The 14907-nt window shown below is 36.7% G+C and overlaps 3 protein-coding genes across 4 annotated transcripts; 1 reads left to right on the plus strand and 2 right to left on the minus strand.

Moving 5' to 3' along the window:
* Positions 1-327: 327 nt before the first annotated feature.
* syngr3a (synaptogyrin 3a) lies at positions 328-3321 on the minus strand (the record flags this gene model as incomplete). Its single annotated transcript, XM_081387535.1, has 4 exons — positions 3130-3321; positions 1736-1970; positions 1367-1512; positions 328-531 (listed from the first exon to the last, which is right to left on the minus strand). Exons 1-4 carry the CDS (start codon positions 3229-3231, stop codon positions 328-330), a joined length of 687 nt encoding a protein of 228 aa, XP_081243661.1. The 5' UTR covers positions 3232-3321.
* A 1480-nt stretch (positions 3322-4801) lies between these two features.
* gfer (growth factor, augmenter of liver regeneration (ERV1 homolog, S. cerevisiae)) lies at positions 4802-7195 on the minus strand. Its single transcript, XM_081361628.1, has 3 exons — positions 6963-7195; positions 5554-5762; positions 4802-5442 (listed from the first exon to the last, which is right to left on the minus strand). The coding sequence occupies exons 1-3, from the start codon at positions 7170-7172 to the stop codon at positions 5280-5282; spliced, it is 582 nt and encodes a 193-aa protein (XP_081217754.1). The 5' UTR covers positions 7173-7195; the 3' UTR covers positions 4802-5279.
* Positions 7196-7707: 512 nt separating this feature from the next.
* Positions 7708-13996, plus strand: drg2 (developmentally regulated GTP binding protein 2). 2 transcript variants are annotated; one of them, XM_081357458.1, is made up of 14 exons: positions 7708-7835; positions 8153-8221; positions 8457-8556; positions 8661-8821; positions 8896-8985; positions 9177-9237; positions 9317-9407; positions 10966-11038; positions 11627-11717; positions 11798-11895; positions 11992-12157; positions 12776-12834; positions 13565-13618; positions 13710-13996. In XM_081357458.1, the coding sequence occupies exons 3-14, from the start codon at positions 8493-8495 to the stop codon at positions 13794-13796; spliced, it is 1095 nt and encodes a 364-aa protein (XP_081213584.1). In that variant the 5' UTR covers positions 7708-7835; positions 8153-8221; positions 8457-8492; the 3' UTR covers positions 13797-13996. The 2 variants fall into 2 exon arrangements, with proteins under 2 accessions (XP_081213584.1, XP_081213583.1); XM_081357457.1 differs by lacking the exon at positions 7708-7835 and having other exon boundaries at positions 8135-8221.
* Positions 13997-14907: the final 911 nt, after the last annotated feature.

Here is a 14907-nt window from a genome sequence, read left to right on the forward strand (position 1 = left end):
TACCCAACAACATTATGGAAACTGAATATATAAGTAATTGTTTAGGATGCATGGCACTTTATAGCTCTCTAAATATAATACATGCAACGTAACCTTTTTCATTTTTATACAACACTAATACCCTTCAATCAGTTTCATTCCAGCTGATAAATTAACACGTAATATTCCAAATGAAAGTGAAATCACAATCAACATATTCTCGTACAGAAGTTCACAGAACGGTACTACCTATGAACATTGTCACACCACTTCAGTTTGAAGAGCAGTGCCAGTCATCCACAATGATAGACCAATGACATCGCACATGGACTCTTGCTCGGCAGCGTTTCAGTAAATTGGCACCTGGTAGGTTTGGCCGGTGGGGTCCAGGTTTTCAGTAAAGGGTGGGCTCTGGTATGTGTCGTCAGGCTCGGTGCTTGTGACGGTGGGGTAGGGCTGGACAGGAGGGTTGCCATCGATGTGCTCTGTTGTGAACAGGGTCATATCGGTCCCTAGCAGATACTTCTGCACCGCTCTTACAGTCGAACCAGCCTGAAATACAAAGAGAAAGCAACTGAAAGTCACAGATTACTATCAAACTCTCTTTAAAAATAACTATTCTCAACTCTGACCACTTTTCCTGTTCTCAAAGCACTACAGAAATATTGGTGACAAATTATCCTAGTACTTGGCATTTAGTTTTGTATTTTTGGCTAAATTTGTATCCTTAGCAACATCACTGTAAAGAAAAGTTGCTGCCTTAAATTTTTAAGTACAATCAACTTAGATGTTCAAGTCATTTCAACTTAAATTACATTAAACTGACTTTAAAAATGAATAGAATCTTGTATAACTTATATAAAAAGTCAAAAATTGCTTAACTTATTTTGATGAGTTAAAGCAATGTAAAAACATATGTTGTCATAACTTATTAATCATAATTTTATACAGTGATGCTGAAACATAACATTATTATTAAAACAACATTTGCAGGTCCTTGTACGACGTCTTGCAAGAAATATGAATTAAACATTTACAGTGTATATATATATATATATATATATATATATATATATATATACAAGATAAACATTTCACTCTTGTTCAGTTACTGTAAGAAATAGCCAATGTCTTTCACTGCTTCTCTCACATCAGGACACACCACCAAACACTATTCTTATCCTCATTCATGGCCAGGGAAAAGGAAGTAATTCTATTACATGTTCCCAAATCCCCTGAGGGCTGAAACCAGTATGTAGAGCAAGCTAATGTCGATGAGATAGGTCATGATTTAACAACTTCCTCAAGTACTCATGAACTCAAAATGGATTGGTGTTCTGCAAGAAATGACAGTAAAATGTGTTTTCATTTCCATTTTCTCATTTACCCAGGTGAAGATGGAGAAGAAGGAAAAGGTTATGGCAGCTCTGGCAGCATCCGCTCCCTGATTTAATGGCAGCTCATCTGGGGTGGTGCGTTGCCATTGGTTGGCCAAGAAGCAGAAACAAACAAACCACAAAAATGCCCAGAAACCTGTAATCATGTACAAAATAATATTAGACTAATGACAATATAGTTTGCCCCGTGTTTACATAAAAAGACAAAATCACAAATAAAAGTGACAATGTCTGAAGGCAATACAGTACTTCTGTGGAGATTATGAATCGTTGCCAGACCCCATGAATATCTCACAGCTTAAAAATAACATGCAGTCATAGAGAGTCTGAGTCTGTTTGGACTTGCTCTCATTGTTTACCTGAAAATCCAATGTCCAGCATGACTGCCTTCTTTCTGTCTTTAATACTGCTGATTTGTTGGAACTTCACGTCGAGGATAATGAAGAAAATGCAGGCTAGAAATGCTATGAGCCCGATGGTGGTTCCATAGTTGCAGGCATCGTTGTTCTTGTTGAAAACACAATAGAGCCTCTCGCTGCCGTGGTTGACGTAGCCTTCGTTTATTATGGATCCAAACACCACTATTGAGAAGATCTGCGGGGGAAAAGATACGCATGACTTAATCATTTGTTTTTATTATAATGCTGTTAAAAACCCTTTGTAAATGACATTAAACATTTAATACTATTACATTAAATACTATTGTGTAAAGGCAGTTGATATGAAATGGCAAGCAGAGACAGAGGCTTCCTACACTGTCAAGTTATACTTCATCTAAAATTATAACAATTTTTTTTTATCATTTTTGTAGGATTATAGTTACAGTTTTATATTAATTGAGAGACTATATTTGTACTTTTAAAAATGTACTAACCATAACAACTTTATTTAAAATGTGTAAAATAGTGACCAAGTTACAACAGCTTTGTACAACAGCAACAGACCAAGTTACAAAAAAAAAAAAACTTTGACTGAAAGAGAATTTTATTGCACAGCCATAATCCACGTGATGTGTTTGTCTGATGCAAAAATGGAAGTAACAGTACATGAGCGTATAGTAAAGCAACAACCAATCAGAATCGAGGAGCCGGTCATATAGAAGCAGACTGTGGCTGCGGATCAAAACCTAGTGGGCTGCCTGTCTAAACAGCATTTCTGAGCAACATTAATGCTCAAAATGAGACACTCGCTTATATTTTTTATACACTATGCTCTTACTAAAAAAAAAAAGAAGAAAAGAAAAACCTATATTGCATTAAAGAGAAACGTTCATCACTATCCTACTCTATACATAGGGTATAGCCTATATAGCCTATATGAAGTCACGTCTACGTGATAATAGGCCTATTGATAAATATAATAGGCTACATAATAATATAATGCTATTATAAACGAATTAATCTCACAGTAATAAACGAAACAACACAAATGATTCAAGAATAAGCGCGTGTATTTAGGCTATATTCATGCTTCTATATGTTATTATTCTAGAAGGAATCACATGAGTAATCTCGTCATCAGAGGCAAAAACGCTTCGTGACATCAACACGTCAAAATTTGCAATATAAACGAAAAATAATCTTACCTGTCTCAAATAAACGAGCGTCATATTTCCCATTGACCTCGTTAAATTATTAAATGAGCGTGTGATGAAAACGTTATCATTATGGATATGCTCAGGGTTATTCTCACAGACTATATTTGTCTCCTCTAGGCTGACATATGATTATCTGTTGGTAAATAAATGTCTTACCCATGATAATATTCTAAGGATGGTCTGCGGCTGCTGAATAAAGGCAAAAGGGTCGAAAGCAGCCCCGGCTCTCCCAGCACCAAATGAACCCACTCCGTCCATTTTCCTCCTACTGTTATTCAGGCTCTGGGCTCTTGGTCGAGGTAGGCAAACAACACACACACACACACACACACACACACACACACACACACACACACACTGTCAGAGGCGTGCGCAATCTCTCTGATTCTGTGTTACATTCTCAACAGCAACATCGTCTTCTCTTCGGTGTTTGGGAAAGTGGGTGGTTTAGAATTAAGTGTGATTTCGAGTCGTCCAACCTCTTATCTGTCTTTCATCAGGCAAGTCCTCATGTGTTGGAAATTAGCATTTTCTCATAACTTCAGTCCTCACAAGACATGTATTTGGAATAATCGTTTTATTGTACTCCGTAATAAGTCTGTCTGTGTATTATGAAAACTGGTTTAAATAATATTTTTGTCTTTACTGTATGATGGACAGTTATGGTAATATTCTCAATTACAATGATTTCTGTTTAAAACATGCCATCCTGGTTTTTTAGGTGCCATACCTCAAAACATGGTGATATTGCTATTCTTGCACACCTCTCCATCTCTCCCATCCCTATGTTTAGGTAACTACACTCTCAGAAAAAAAGGTTCAGAAGCTGTCACTGTGGCGCTACCTTTTCAAAAGGTACACCTTTGTACATAAAGAGTGCGTATAAGTCCCTCAAAGGTACATATTAGTACCTAAATGGTACATATTAGAACCCTTTTGAAGGGTACTGTCCCAGTGACAGCTTTTGTACCTTTTTTTCTGAGAGTGTATTCTATTTGAGATCTTTTATGTAACAACATGCATATTAGAAGTGTCTACATTGATAGACTTCTACCAAATCAGCTCAGATGACACTAAATTATTTTAAAGATTTTGATTTGAAGGAGATAAGAATGGGTTACCGATACTTTTCCAATTTTCCCTGAAGTAAAAGAACTTCCATTTTAAAATAATTAATGACATATCCATCCAAAGAAATGACTTATAGCTAGGTCAAAATTTGATATTGGGGGACAACTCTTATCCCCCCTCCTTTTGTAAATGAGCTTAAAATTCTTGCTTCACCCCCCCCTGTGCTCTCTAAAATGAAAAAGCTATTACAGTAGCCATTTTTTTCCATGAGTTAAGTGCCTTGTAGCTTTCTATCACCCCTTGTAGATTTAGTTATATACACTATTATTTTATTTATGTGTGTAATTATTTTTCTTTCATTATATTATATTTAATGAAATATAATATAATTTCGATCCTTATTTATTTTGCTTTAATGTCTTCATTTGGATGTTCAAAATTCCACCATTCACGTGTTATTTCTTATGATTGGGTCTGCTAACTTCATAGGGGCTGTTCAGCTTCACCCACTAGCGGGCCAAATGGAGCATTTTAGGAGGCATGCAGAATATTTTGTCAATAGGGTCTAGTGTTGTTTTACCCTAATGTTCTTCAGCATATTTTTTTTTGTTTCACAGCCTACAGAGCCTTTGGCATGACATTGTATATATAAGACTAGGTCTAATATTTTAAGTAGAAATTTCTATTTGTGAGTAAATAAAAACCCTGAAATTACAAAAGAGAAAAGTCATGTAAATACACGGGTAATAAAAAGTGTAAACCATGAAGAACACTCAGTTACCCGTGTATTTACATTTAATTATTTATAATTATGTTAATATGTTGCCACTCCAAGTTTCTGTAAATAAAAACTCTGAAAATAAGCAGCTTTGTCATTATAGCAAAAGTATCAGAAATATAGGGGGTCCAAATATAGTCTTTGACAATGAGGGGCCTTGAGAACCACTGCTCTAAACAAACAGAACGTTTTTATTTCCAGCTGTTGAACAGAGTTCATCCAGTTACCTCTGGGCTATTTACATCCACCGAGAGCTCAACCATCCAAAAAAATAAAGTATGGGCCATAACACCATACTCTTGTAGACAGACAAACTCTTGATTAAAAGTCACAATTTAGACATTTGTATATTGATAAATCATTATATCAATTAGAACAAAGTTTAAGTGCAAAGTCAACATGTATATGTTTAATATCCACAGAATCATTATGCGACGTCTTTTAGCTCATGTTCATTTCAGTCGCAAGAACCATCTTTCCAGCCATCCCGCCATCGCTCATCCACCCTGCTGCAGTCAAACTCCGGCTTGCCTAACCGGATGTTGATGTCATTATGGAGGCGACACAGCCACTGTGAGAGGTTGTGCCGGCTGTTAGTGTCTGGTTGATTTGTTTTCAATCTGATAAGAGACAAGATCATTGAAACATATGCTACCAAACATAAATGTGAACACTGCAATATAAAATGGTAGAGGACAAACATAAAAACCTCAACAATAAATGATGACAACCTTGATCTCAGGTCCTCTGCGCATTCATCACACGGGAAAACCTTTGAGAAGAGGTTGATGAACTGTGTCATCTCCCCCTGTTGTTCTGTGGTCGGTGTATCGGGATAATATGCAGCCATCGTGTGAAGAAAAGACCATGAGCTCCTGCCCAGCTCCTCTCTGTCCAGAGGGCATTCAACAGGCTTAGTTTCCTCCACCGCCCTGCTCTCCTGTTCAAATATCATATGATTGTTCACTGCAAACAATAGCAACTGTTGTAGCACAACATTATTGTGTTGCTCTGGCAGCTAAACGATAGTTCTTGACTAGTAACTATAACCAGTGTTGGTTGGGGGTAACTCATTACAAGTAACTTGAGTTACATAATCAGATTACTTTTTCAAGTAACTAAAGGCATTACTTTTAAAATTTATAACAAAATATCGGAGTTACTTTTTCAAATAAGTAACGCAAGTTACCTTGTTTTCCTATTTATTGACTGACAGCTCTCTTGACCCCATGTTGAGACAAATCGAAGTGCAGAAGCGTTGTGTGTAAACATGATGGTTATTGAAGTTCTAGACTAAATGTGAGCGTGCATTTACTCATCTCACTTGCACAAAAAAATTCAATATTCCTCAAAATGCAATGCAAACCTCCAATAACTAAATATGTTAAATAAAACATACATTTTTATGCATTTAATCTCACCTTATTGACCAATGTACTTGCTTCTGACCTTCAATTATTCAGTTAAACCATAAGCAAAAATGATTTTTTAGTTTCTTATTGGTAAAATAAGTGTTAAACTTTTCTCCTGCATCCTGTTCTTCTACAATCCAGATTGGCAGCACAGCTGAAAGGTTTGTTTGAACTGCGCCCTCTACTGTACAACCGTGAATTTGCATTTCCTTCAGCCTGAGGCTTATTATTTCACTTTTGGTGTGAAAGGGTCTTTACATTTGCCCAAAATTATAACTTTTTTGTTTAATCTATTTCAAATAGATTTTTTATTATGAATCTACAATATTAAAGAATGTTCCACATATGGTTGAAAATACCATCATTGGCCTACAAAGATAACATTCTGGGAGTTCAGACTATAAAGGAGGAAGGATGCCCTTCCCTCACTGTCACACTCTGCAGCCATCTGTGTGACTGTTTGTCTCTAATTCAGTGATAGAATTTTGCTTGCCACCACAACACCATAGTTATTACTAAATTTAGTGTTACTATAGTAAAACTATAGTGCAAGAGGTGAAAGATTAAAATGTAGCCTAATTCTGAAATGTAAAAAATCCAAACCTTTAGTACTGTACTGACAAGTCGATATAAGTTCATCAAAGATGCATGTGTTTAGTTGTCATCTATTTTGTTTACACAGATGTTTTACTCCTGATTCTCATTCAAAATTGTAGTTTCACTGTCACCTGCACTGAGACTGAGGACGTCTGCTTCTGCAACTTCATCCATGATTTAAAATCCGTACACGCTCGGCACGGTTTCTTTTTCGGTTCTCCGGTAGTGGTCGGGTCTTTACTCGTACTGTCCCCAGGTGGTCTGTCAACCACGGGGAAAGAGAAACCCTCCATACCAGCGTTATTTTGCGTGGAGGATCTCGACCCGGCGGCAGCTGCCATGTTTAAACTCGCACGACTATGTGTTATGTAGTACCAGGGTTGCCAGATCTCCGTGATAAACTCAGCCCAATCAAAACGAGTCTTAAAGGGATAGTTCACCCAAAAATGAAAATTGTCATCATTTACTTACCCTCAAGTTGTTCCAAACCTGTATACGTTTGTGTCTTCTGTTAAACACAAAAGAAGATATTTTAAAGAATGTTGGTAACCAAACAGTTGACTGTAGCCATTGACTTAGTATTTTTTCCCTACGTCAATGGGTGCCATCAACTGTCTGGAAGAAAAAACTTAGGATTAGGTAGTTATCCTTTATTTTTCTAACTATTTGATAACAGACTATTTACAGTTTTAAGATCTTGTTCTAATGCTATATTCTCCATCTTGATCTTTCTTCTTTTTCTCCCAACCAGTCTAACACAGTTTTATGCTGGGTAGAGTAAAATATTTCAAAATAATAATTTGTCAAATCTTTAACCCTGGGGGAAAATAAATCCATGGCAACCATTTAAAAGAACTGCGCGTGGAAACCGCGGACTTGGCAACCTTGTGTACTTCCCATGTGAGCGAATCGTTCAGTCGGTTCTTCTCAATTAGCAAACTGAATTGTTCATGAACGGCGATATGTGCCTTCACCTGGCTTTACTAGAACATTATTCCACAACGGTATGTAAGGGACGAAAATCCGAAGTAATTACATGTCTACGTGAAATAATCACTAAATCGGTTTTGTGAAACGACTGTTCGAATGAACCGATTCGCGGAAATGAGTCGGAATTGAATTCCAACCACTGTAATGCATGATTGATAGGAACGTTTGTTGTCAAACATATGTTGGTCTTGTGTAAATTATCAACAGTATGGCAACAACGGGTAAAATATAACTGACATATGACGATAAATGTAAGCGCTATATGAAAAAAAAAATGTTCAGGATTTAAACATTATAGAGTTAGTTTCACACCGGAGCACTTTCTGTGCAGCACTGTGTCCACCAGCGAGCGGTGACGTCACCAGCAGTCCATGCCGCAGAGTTCGGGCTGTCTAAAACTGTAATTATCACAGCATTTACTTCTTTAAATACACGAGTGACAGTGTCTAATACTTTCTGAAGTGTTGACTTTGTATAAGTAGCCATTTGATATGATATTTGTATGACATCACATATCAATCTGCAACAGTGTTTGATAAGTTTGATATAAGTGCCTACTAGCTTAGCTTACTACTGACAACGTAGCTAGAGAGCAGATGGACATGCTTTATTTCATGCTACTGTAATGTTCACAGGCTTCACATTAGGAAACATATCACACTTCATTGACAATGGGGATTCTGGAAAAGATAGCGGAGATAGAGAGAGAAATCTCTCGAACACAGAAGAATAAAGGTAAGTCAAGAGAGCCTGGTTTAAATGTACAGTGGGCCTTTTGATGCTTTGTGTCTGCTTATTTCATCAATTAAATCCTGATTATTTCCCAACTTGTTTTGCAGCAACTGAATACCATCTGGGTTTATTGAAAGCCAAGTTAGCCAAGTACAGAGCCCAGCTTCTGGAGCCCTCAAAGTCAGCTGGAGCCAAAGGTGAGGGCTTCGATGTTATGAAGTCTGGCGATGCTAGAGTGGCTCTGATTGGATTCCCCTCAGTTGGCAAGGTAACAATGACACCAACTGTGCCATATTTCGGATGGACGAGACGTGCTCTAGTCTAATTGATGGTGTTTTGCAGTCTACTTTTCTCAGTTTAATGACATCAACAGCAAGTGAAGCGGCTTCTTATGAGTTCACCACCTTGACCTGCATTCCAGGTGTCATTGAGGTATCGTTTATGCTAAAATATTTATCTTTCCTCTCTGTTATTATTTATATCTTCTTTTTGCGTATATCATTACTATTGTTATTATAGTAATTACAATAGTATGATATAATATCTAGTTTTGCATAATATCATAAGCATGTATATCTGACATGATATTGGTTTAATTTAATTTGTTAAAAATTCAATTCTAGTACAAAGGTGCCAACATACAGCTGCTGGATTTGCCTGGTATCATTGAGGGGGCTGCACAAGGTATTTTCTTTTGTAATGTACATTTTTATGTGTAACATATTTTGACATGCGTTTAAATTCATGAATCTTTGCTTGAAAGGTAAGGGCAGAGGTAGACAGGTCATTGCTGTGGCCAGAACTGCAGATGTGGTCATCATGATGTTGGATGCAACTAAAGGAGAGGTTCAGAGGTGAGTTGAAATATTTACCCCTGGTTTCACAGACAAGGCTTGAAGGCCCCCTGAAATCAAAATTTAAGTTTTTTTTTAGCTCTTAGGCTGAATATGTTAGCCTTAATGTTATAAATAAGCTGGTATGTTCCAAAACAATGATGAAATTCACATTTAGGAGATATAAGCATTCAAAACGTACAATCTCCCACTTGCGCTAAAATGGATCACGGATTTTTATGACGTCACCGCGTGCTTCAGCTTCTCATCACATCTTCTGTCCAATCAAATGCTCTCTAGAATCTAAAGTGTCCCGTGACTCCCGCCCCCTACGCTATAAATACCACCTGGCCAAAGGGACCATGGCTGTACTCGACTGTACGTTCGGCGGTAAACGCATGCTCAGTGTCAGCTGCTCGTGCTCATGAGTTCCATCAGTTAGCTGTCGGAGCTACTGGAGTAACATACACGCCGGGATATTGTTTATTTCAAGTCGTGACTTTCAGGCACGTCTGAAAGCGAGTAACTTTAGAAAACTGGATCAGCGATGACTCTGTTTCGAACGATTCAGCTCGATCTGGTGAACTGGTTCGACCGGTTCACAAAAAAAGAACGATTCGTTCACGAACCAGACATCACTCCTGTTGTCACTTCACAGAGCAATATTGGTTGGAGATGTGTGTTCGGTTGCTCAAACGCTCGATTCCATTTTCAGAATGAAATAGCTAGAATTTATTCACACCTCTTAAGGCCCGTTCACACCAAGGACGATAACTATAAAGATAACGATAAAGATATAATTCTAAAAATCGTTCTCCATATTAAAGAATAACAGAGTTCACACCACAACTATAACGATAAAGATATGAGGAACGATATCGTTGGGATCACTTTCAGAACGATTTTTTTCCAGCTGTCGAACGATAAAACACTGACAGCCAATCAGAATCCATTCTAATTTAAAGGTCTCGCGCATTTAAAATGGATCTGGATCATCCGGGCGCGCGTGCTTAGAATAAAAAGACCGTTATCGGTCGCTGGTGTGGACGCATATATAGTTATCTTTATCGTTATCTTTATAGTTATCGTGCTTGGTGTGAACGGGCCTTAACATTACTATTGAATCCAATGTATCAGCGCTCGGATTCGTTTCCATGGTGCTGTCAAGTACACCTCGCAGTCTGTTAGGTAAACTAAACGCTATTGGCTATTTGAAAAGGGGAGGAGCCATTCAATATGTCCCGCCTTAGCTTCCTGTCTCAGTGGAAATTACGTCAACACATCATACAACGTGGCCCTTTAAAGACTAGTCCCAGACTAAACTGCATGTTCGAGCAGTTTTAACTGAAAGCAACTCGCACTGACATATCTTAAAATAAAATGCCATTGTTTTGTTTCAAGATGCACACCAGTAATGTTTTTTTCTAAGGCACGTTTATAAAAGATACTTAAATGTCCTAATTGAACTTAATCCTGGCTTAATCTAAGGCCTATCTGTGAAACCAGGCTGTAGTCTTTGGAGAATGTTTGCCATATTTGCACTATTGTTCTGTTTGATGATTCATGTTTTGTTCTTCAGGGAACTTCTGGAAAAAGAACTTGAAACTGTTGGCATTAGACTCAACCGGCCCAAACCAAATATCTATTTTAAGGTCAGTGTTTCAGTTTGTCTATTGACTAACATGTCCTTTAAATTTAGTCAATATTTTGTAGAGTCTCATACATTAATTTTAGCCCACTTTACTCTCTCCAAAATACCATGTTTTTTTTTTTGTTGAAAATAACATTTTAGTTGACGATAATATGCAACTGACAAAAGCGTCAAGCTGTCACAGATTATCCAAACTTTTCAAAAATTTGTGGCCAGTAAGATTTTTTTTTAAAGAAAATTATAATTTTTTTCAGCAAGGACGTATTAATCAAAAGTGACAGTAAAGACATAATGTTACAACATTTTTCTATTTCTGAAAAATGCTGTCATTTAAACTTTCTTTTCATCAAAGAATTTCAACATTCAAATAAAATTCAACATTGATAGTAATAAGAAATGTTTCTTGAGCAGCAAATCAGCATATCAGAATGAGTTCTGAAGGATCATGTGTGACACTGAAATTGTCCTTTTGAAAAAAAAAGTTTCTGAAATACCGAGACTGTTTACTGTTTAGAGACTAATAGGATTACGCACAGATATGAAACATTCCTTTTTTTATCTGTTCACATATAAAATATCTGTTTTTCAGCCTAAAAAAGGTGGTGGCTTATCGTACAATTCAACGGTTCCCCTCACACACTGCTCTGAGAAGCTTGTTCAGCTCATTCTTCATGAGTACAGTATCCTTTTGCCCAGTTTAGTCACTTTATTTAATTTTCCTCTAATGAAGAGAGACACATCTACCTTAACTTGACTGCAGAAATCTTCAATGCTGAGGTTTTGTTCAGAGAGGACAGCACTCCTGATGAATTTATCGATGTCATTGTGGGCAACAGAGTGTACATGCCTTGCTTATATGTGAGTATATATTTCAATTCAAGTATCAGCCTAATGCGAAGCTTCTCAGATTTAACAGTATGTTGGCAAACTTGAATATGATTAATCTTGTTACAGGTGTACAACAAAGTGGACCAGATTTCTATAGAGGAAGTGGATCGTCTGGCCCATAGACCTAACAGTGTAGTGATCAGCTGTGGCATGAAACTGAATCTAGATTACCTCCTTGAGCAGTTGTGGGAATACCTGGCTCTGATCTGCATATACACCAAGAAGAGAGGAGGTGTGCCTTTTTGTCCTCATATTTGAGTCTTTTAAAATTTAAGCGGGCTTTCACACTAGAGCAGTGCTGCTCAACCTTTTTGACTCAAAGGCCCCTGGTAGTCCAACATATTTGAAGGCCTCCCTCTATTTACAGTATTTCTGCGGTAATCATGACAAAGCTGCTTGTTTTGTATTGATACATTAAGTTAATGTTCCTTTTTAGCATTTTAATTGAGATTAGAGTTAGATTATTGTAATCTATCAATGATTTATTTGAGTTTTTAGTGTAAACCAAGCCTGTTTGGCATCAGATTTTGGTTTATTTTGGTGGGGAAGCTGCTTTCCATCCACTTGAAAAGGTGATACGGATTTTGGTATTAACGCATTCCTCCTAAATTCAAATCTTAACATAAATTTGGGAAGTTCCCTTTCAGAGATTGCCATAAGAACTGAACAAGTGCCGTGTTTCTTTGCTGTACAGTATTTTTTTTTTTTACAAAGCATTCATTTTGAAGAGGTGTATTGGTGTTCATTTCCTGTTAAAAATAAAAGTCAGTATAGATATTTTAATTTCTATAATTATTGTGTTCTTGTTCTCCAATTCTTACCCTCCTTTTTTTTTTTTATTGTTGTGTAGCACGACCAGATTTCGGTGACCCTATAATCATGAGACGAGGAGCATCAGTTGAACATGTGGTATGTCTCTGTATTACCTGCAACTATTTATGCATTACGCTGTGGTCAACCTGTGGAAAAACACACTCAGTGCACCTTTAACCAAAACATTTTCATAGTTATTCATTTTAGAAAACCGCATCGTAGATGATGAAGTGTTGTGCACTGTGTAAAAATATACCTGTGTATTTATATTTTATATGCTGTCTAACTAAATCGTCATCATATACTTTATGCTATAGTGGCCAAAAGTGATATCCGGATGAGATATTTGTTTTTAATGACCCTAAAAGTTTGATGAAACCATCAAAATATGAGGAAAATGTTTTAAATATGATGGAAGAACAAAACATTACACTTGGTTAAGGTATTTATCTGACGAAATGAGGAAATTACAGCTACTGGTTTTATTTTATTATGCAAAAAAAAAAAAAAATGCATAGAAAAACAAAAAGCTCACAGGAAAAAGCATACTTTGACTACAACATAGTGTTTAATATTTTGTTGTTTCATAATTTCGTAATATGACAGCCTTGCCAAAAGTTATATCCAACAATTTGGTATGTTTCATTGCCTTATACATTGACTTCAAGCACAACTACTCAATAAGCTTACGAAATCTTGAACACATTTTTAACAATATTTGAATAAAGTGTGAAGATGTCAATTTTCCGAGGCCGGACCTCACTTTTGGCCACTTCTGTATGTGTCAATCACTTGTATGAACTCATGATTGCGCCTCTTCTTCCAGTGTCACAGAATCCACAGGACATTAGCTAGCCAGTTCAAGTACGCACTTGTCTGGGTAAGATTCTCCTTCGCCTGTAGTGAAACATAGTCTTGCTTTTGTTCCGTATGTGCTTTTCTTCAACAACTACTGTCTTTTTGGATCATAGGGAACAAGCACAAAGTACAGTCCTCAGAGAGTAGGACTGACACACATCATGGAACACGAGGATGTCATTCAGATCGTGAAGAAATAAAATCTAGTCTTCAGATCCTCTACAGTATCAACAGAACATTGGATACATGCACAACAGAACATTTTTCTGTTAACAACTGCAGTGTTTCACAGAACGTCATGGAAGAACCTGTGGTCAGCCACTGAAAAGTGATTATTTTGTTTATGAAAACATCCTGACAAAACCCATTCAAATAAATAATATTCAGATTTTTGTTCTTATTTGTGCCTTTCATAATGTTTTTTTTTTTTTTTTTTACTGAATTGGACGTACAGTAAGGAATAAAAGTCTGAGACTGTGAAAAATCTGACATTCAAAAAAAAAAGAAGAAATGTGATAAGATATATTGCATATTCTGCACTTTTTTAGGTCACTAACCAAATTTGTGACATTGATCATGTGAACTCCTTCTTGCAGACAGTCAGATGAAGCACAACTAGACAGAACATAAATGTATAAAAGACATTGAAAATATATAAGACTATCAGGGTAAAGTGACTAAAGAAAAGCGTTTCAACACAAAGCAGTGACCAAAGATTTGCAGATTCCACCAATCCTGTGCTAGCTGTATTTTACAATCCCATAAAACCAACATGACAGACTTAAAAGATCATAGTTCATTATTTAAAGCACTTAAGACAAGAACATCCAGTTCAGTTCAGTTTATACCATACCAGTTTAAGATAGCCAGAGAAGATCATGTTCTTCTAAGGAGCAGCCGATTATGTTGAACTTCAACACAACAATTTATCACCAGGTGTGTTGATTATTTTTCACATTTTATGGTGTATTAGTTAACCATTTAAATCATTGTGAAGGGTTAATTGCATCTGAAATGGATCAGGTGATGAGATTGTGATGTTTTACTGCACACACATCCAAGGAACATTTAGAAATGTTTTTTAAACTTGCTAAGAGAGTTTTAAATGTAGCGTATCCAGTATGAAACTTACATTTATGCATTGTAATAAAGTATGGTTATGTGGTGAAGACTTTAAATGATTGCAGCACACCAGTAAGTTCAACTCACAACTTAAACATGGGTGGTGACTCAGAAGCACTCTTTATGTCACAAGATGTTAACTGTTAGCTTTCTGTATTTATCTGAAAACCTAGAGCTGCCTACTCTATT

The sequence above is a fragment of the Scardinius erythrophthalmus genome (assembly GCF_964197995.2).
Source record: "Scardinius erythrophthalmus genome assembly, chromosome: 1".
In the NCBI taxonomy this organism is placed as follows: domain Eukaryota; kingdom Metazoa; phylum Chordata; class Actinopteri; order Cypriniformes; family Leuciscidae; genus Scardinius; species Scardinius erythrophthalmus.

Coding starts and splice junctions, on each gene's coding strand:
- gfer (XM_081361628.1), bottom strand. CDS start 7,172: ATGGCAGCTGCCGCCGGGTCGAGATCCTCCACGCAAAATAACGCTGGT. Junction 5,763..6,962: donor CGTCCTCAGTCTCAGTGCAG/GTGACAGTGAAA, acceptor ATATTTGAACAG/GAGAGCAGGGCGGTGGAGGA. Junction 5,443..5,553: donor GCAGAGGACCTGAGATCAAG/GTTGTCATCATT, acceptor GTCTCTTATCAG/ATTGAAAACAAATCAACCAG.
- drg2 (XM_081357458.1), top strand. CDS start 8,493: ATGGGGATTCTGGAAAAGATAGCGGAGATAGAGAGAGAAATCTCTCGA. Junction 8,986..9,176: donor GCATTCCAGGTGTCATTGAG/GTATCGTTTATG, acceptor ATTCAATTCTAG/TACAAAGGTGCCAACATACA. Junction 11,039..11,626: donor AACCAAATATCTATTTTAAG/GTCAGTGTTTCA, acceptor TCTGTTTTTCAG/CCTAAAAAAGGTGGTGGCTT.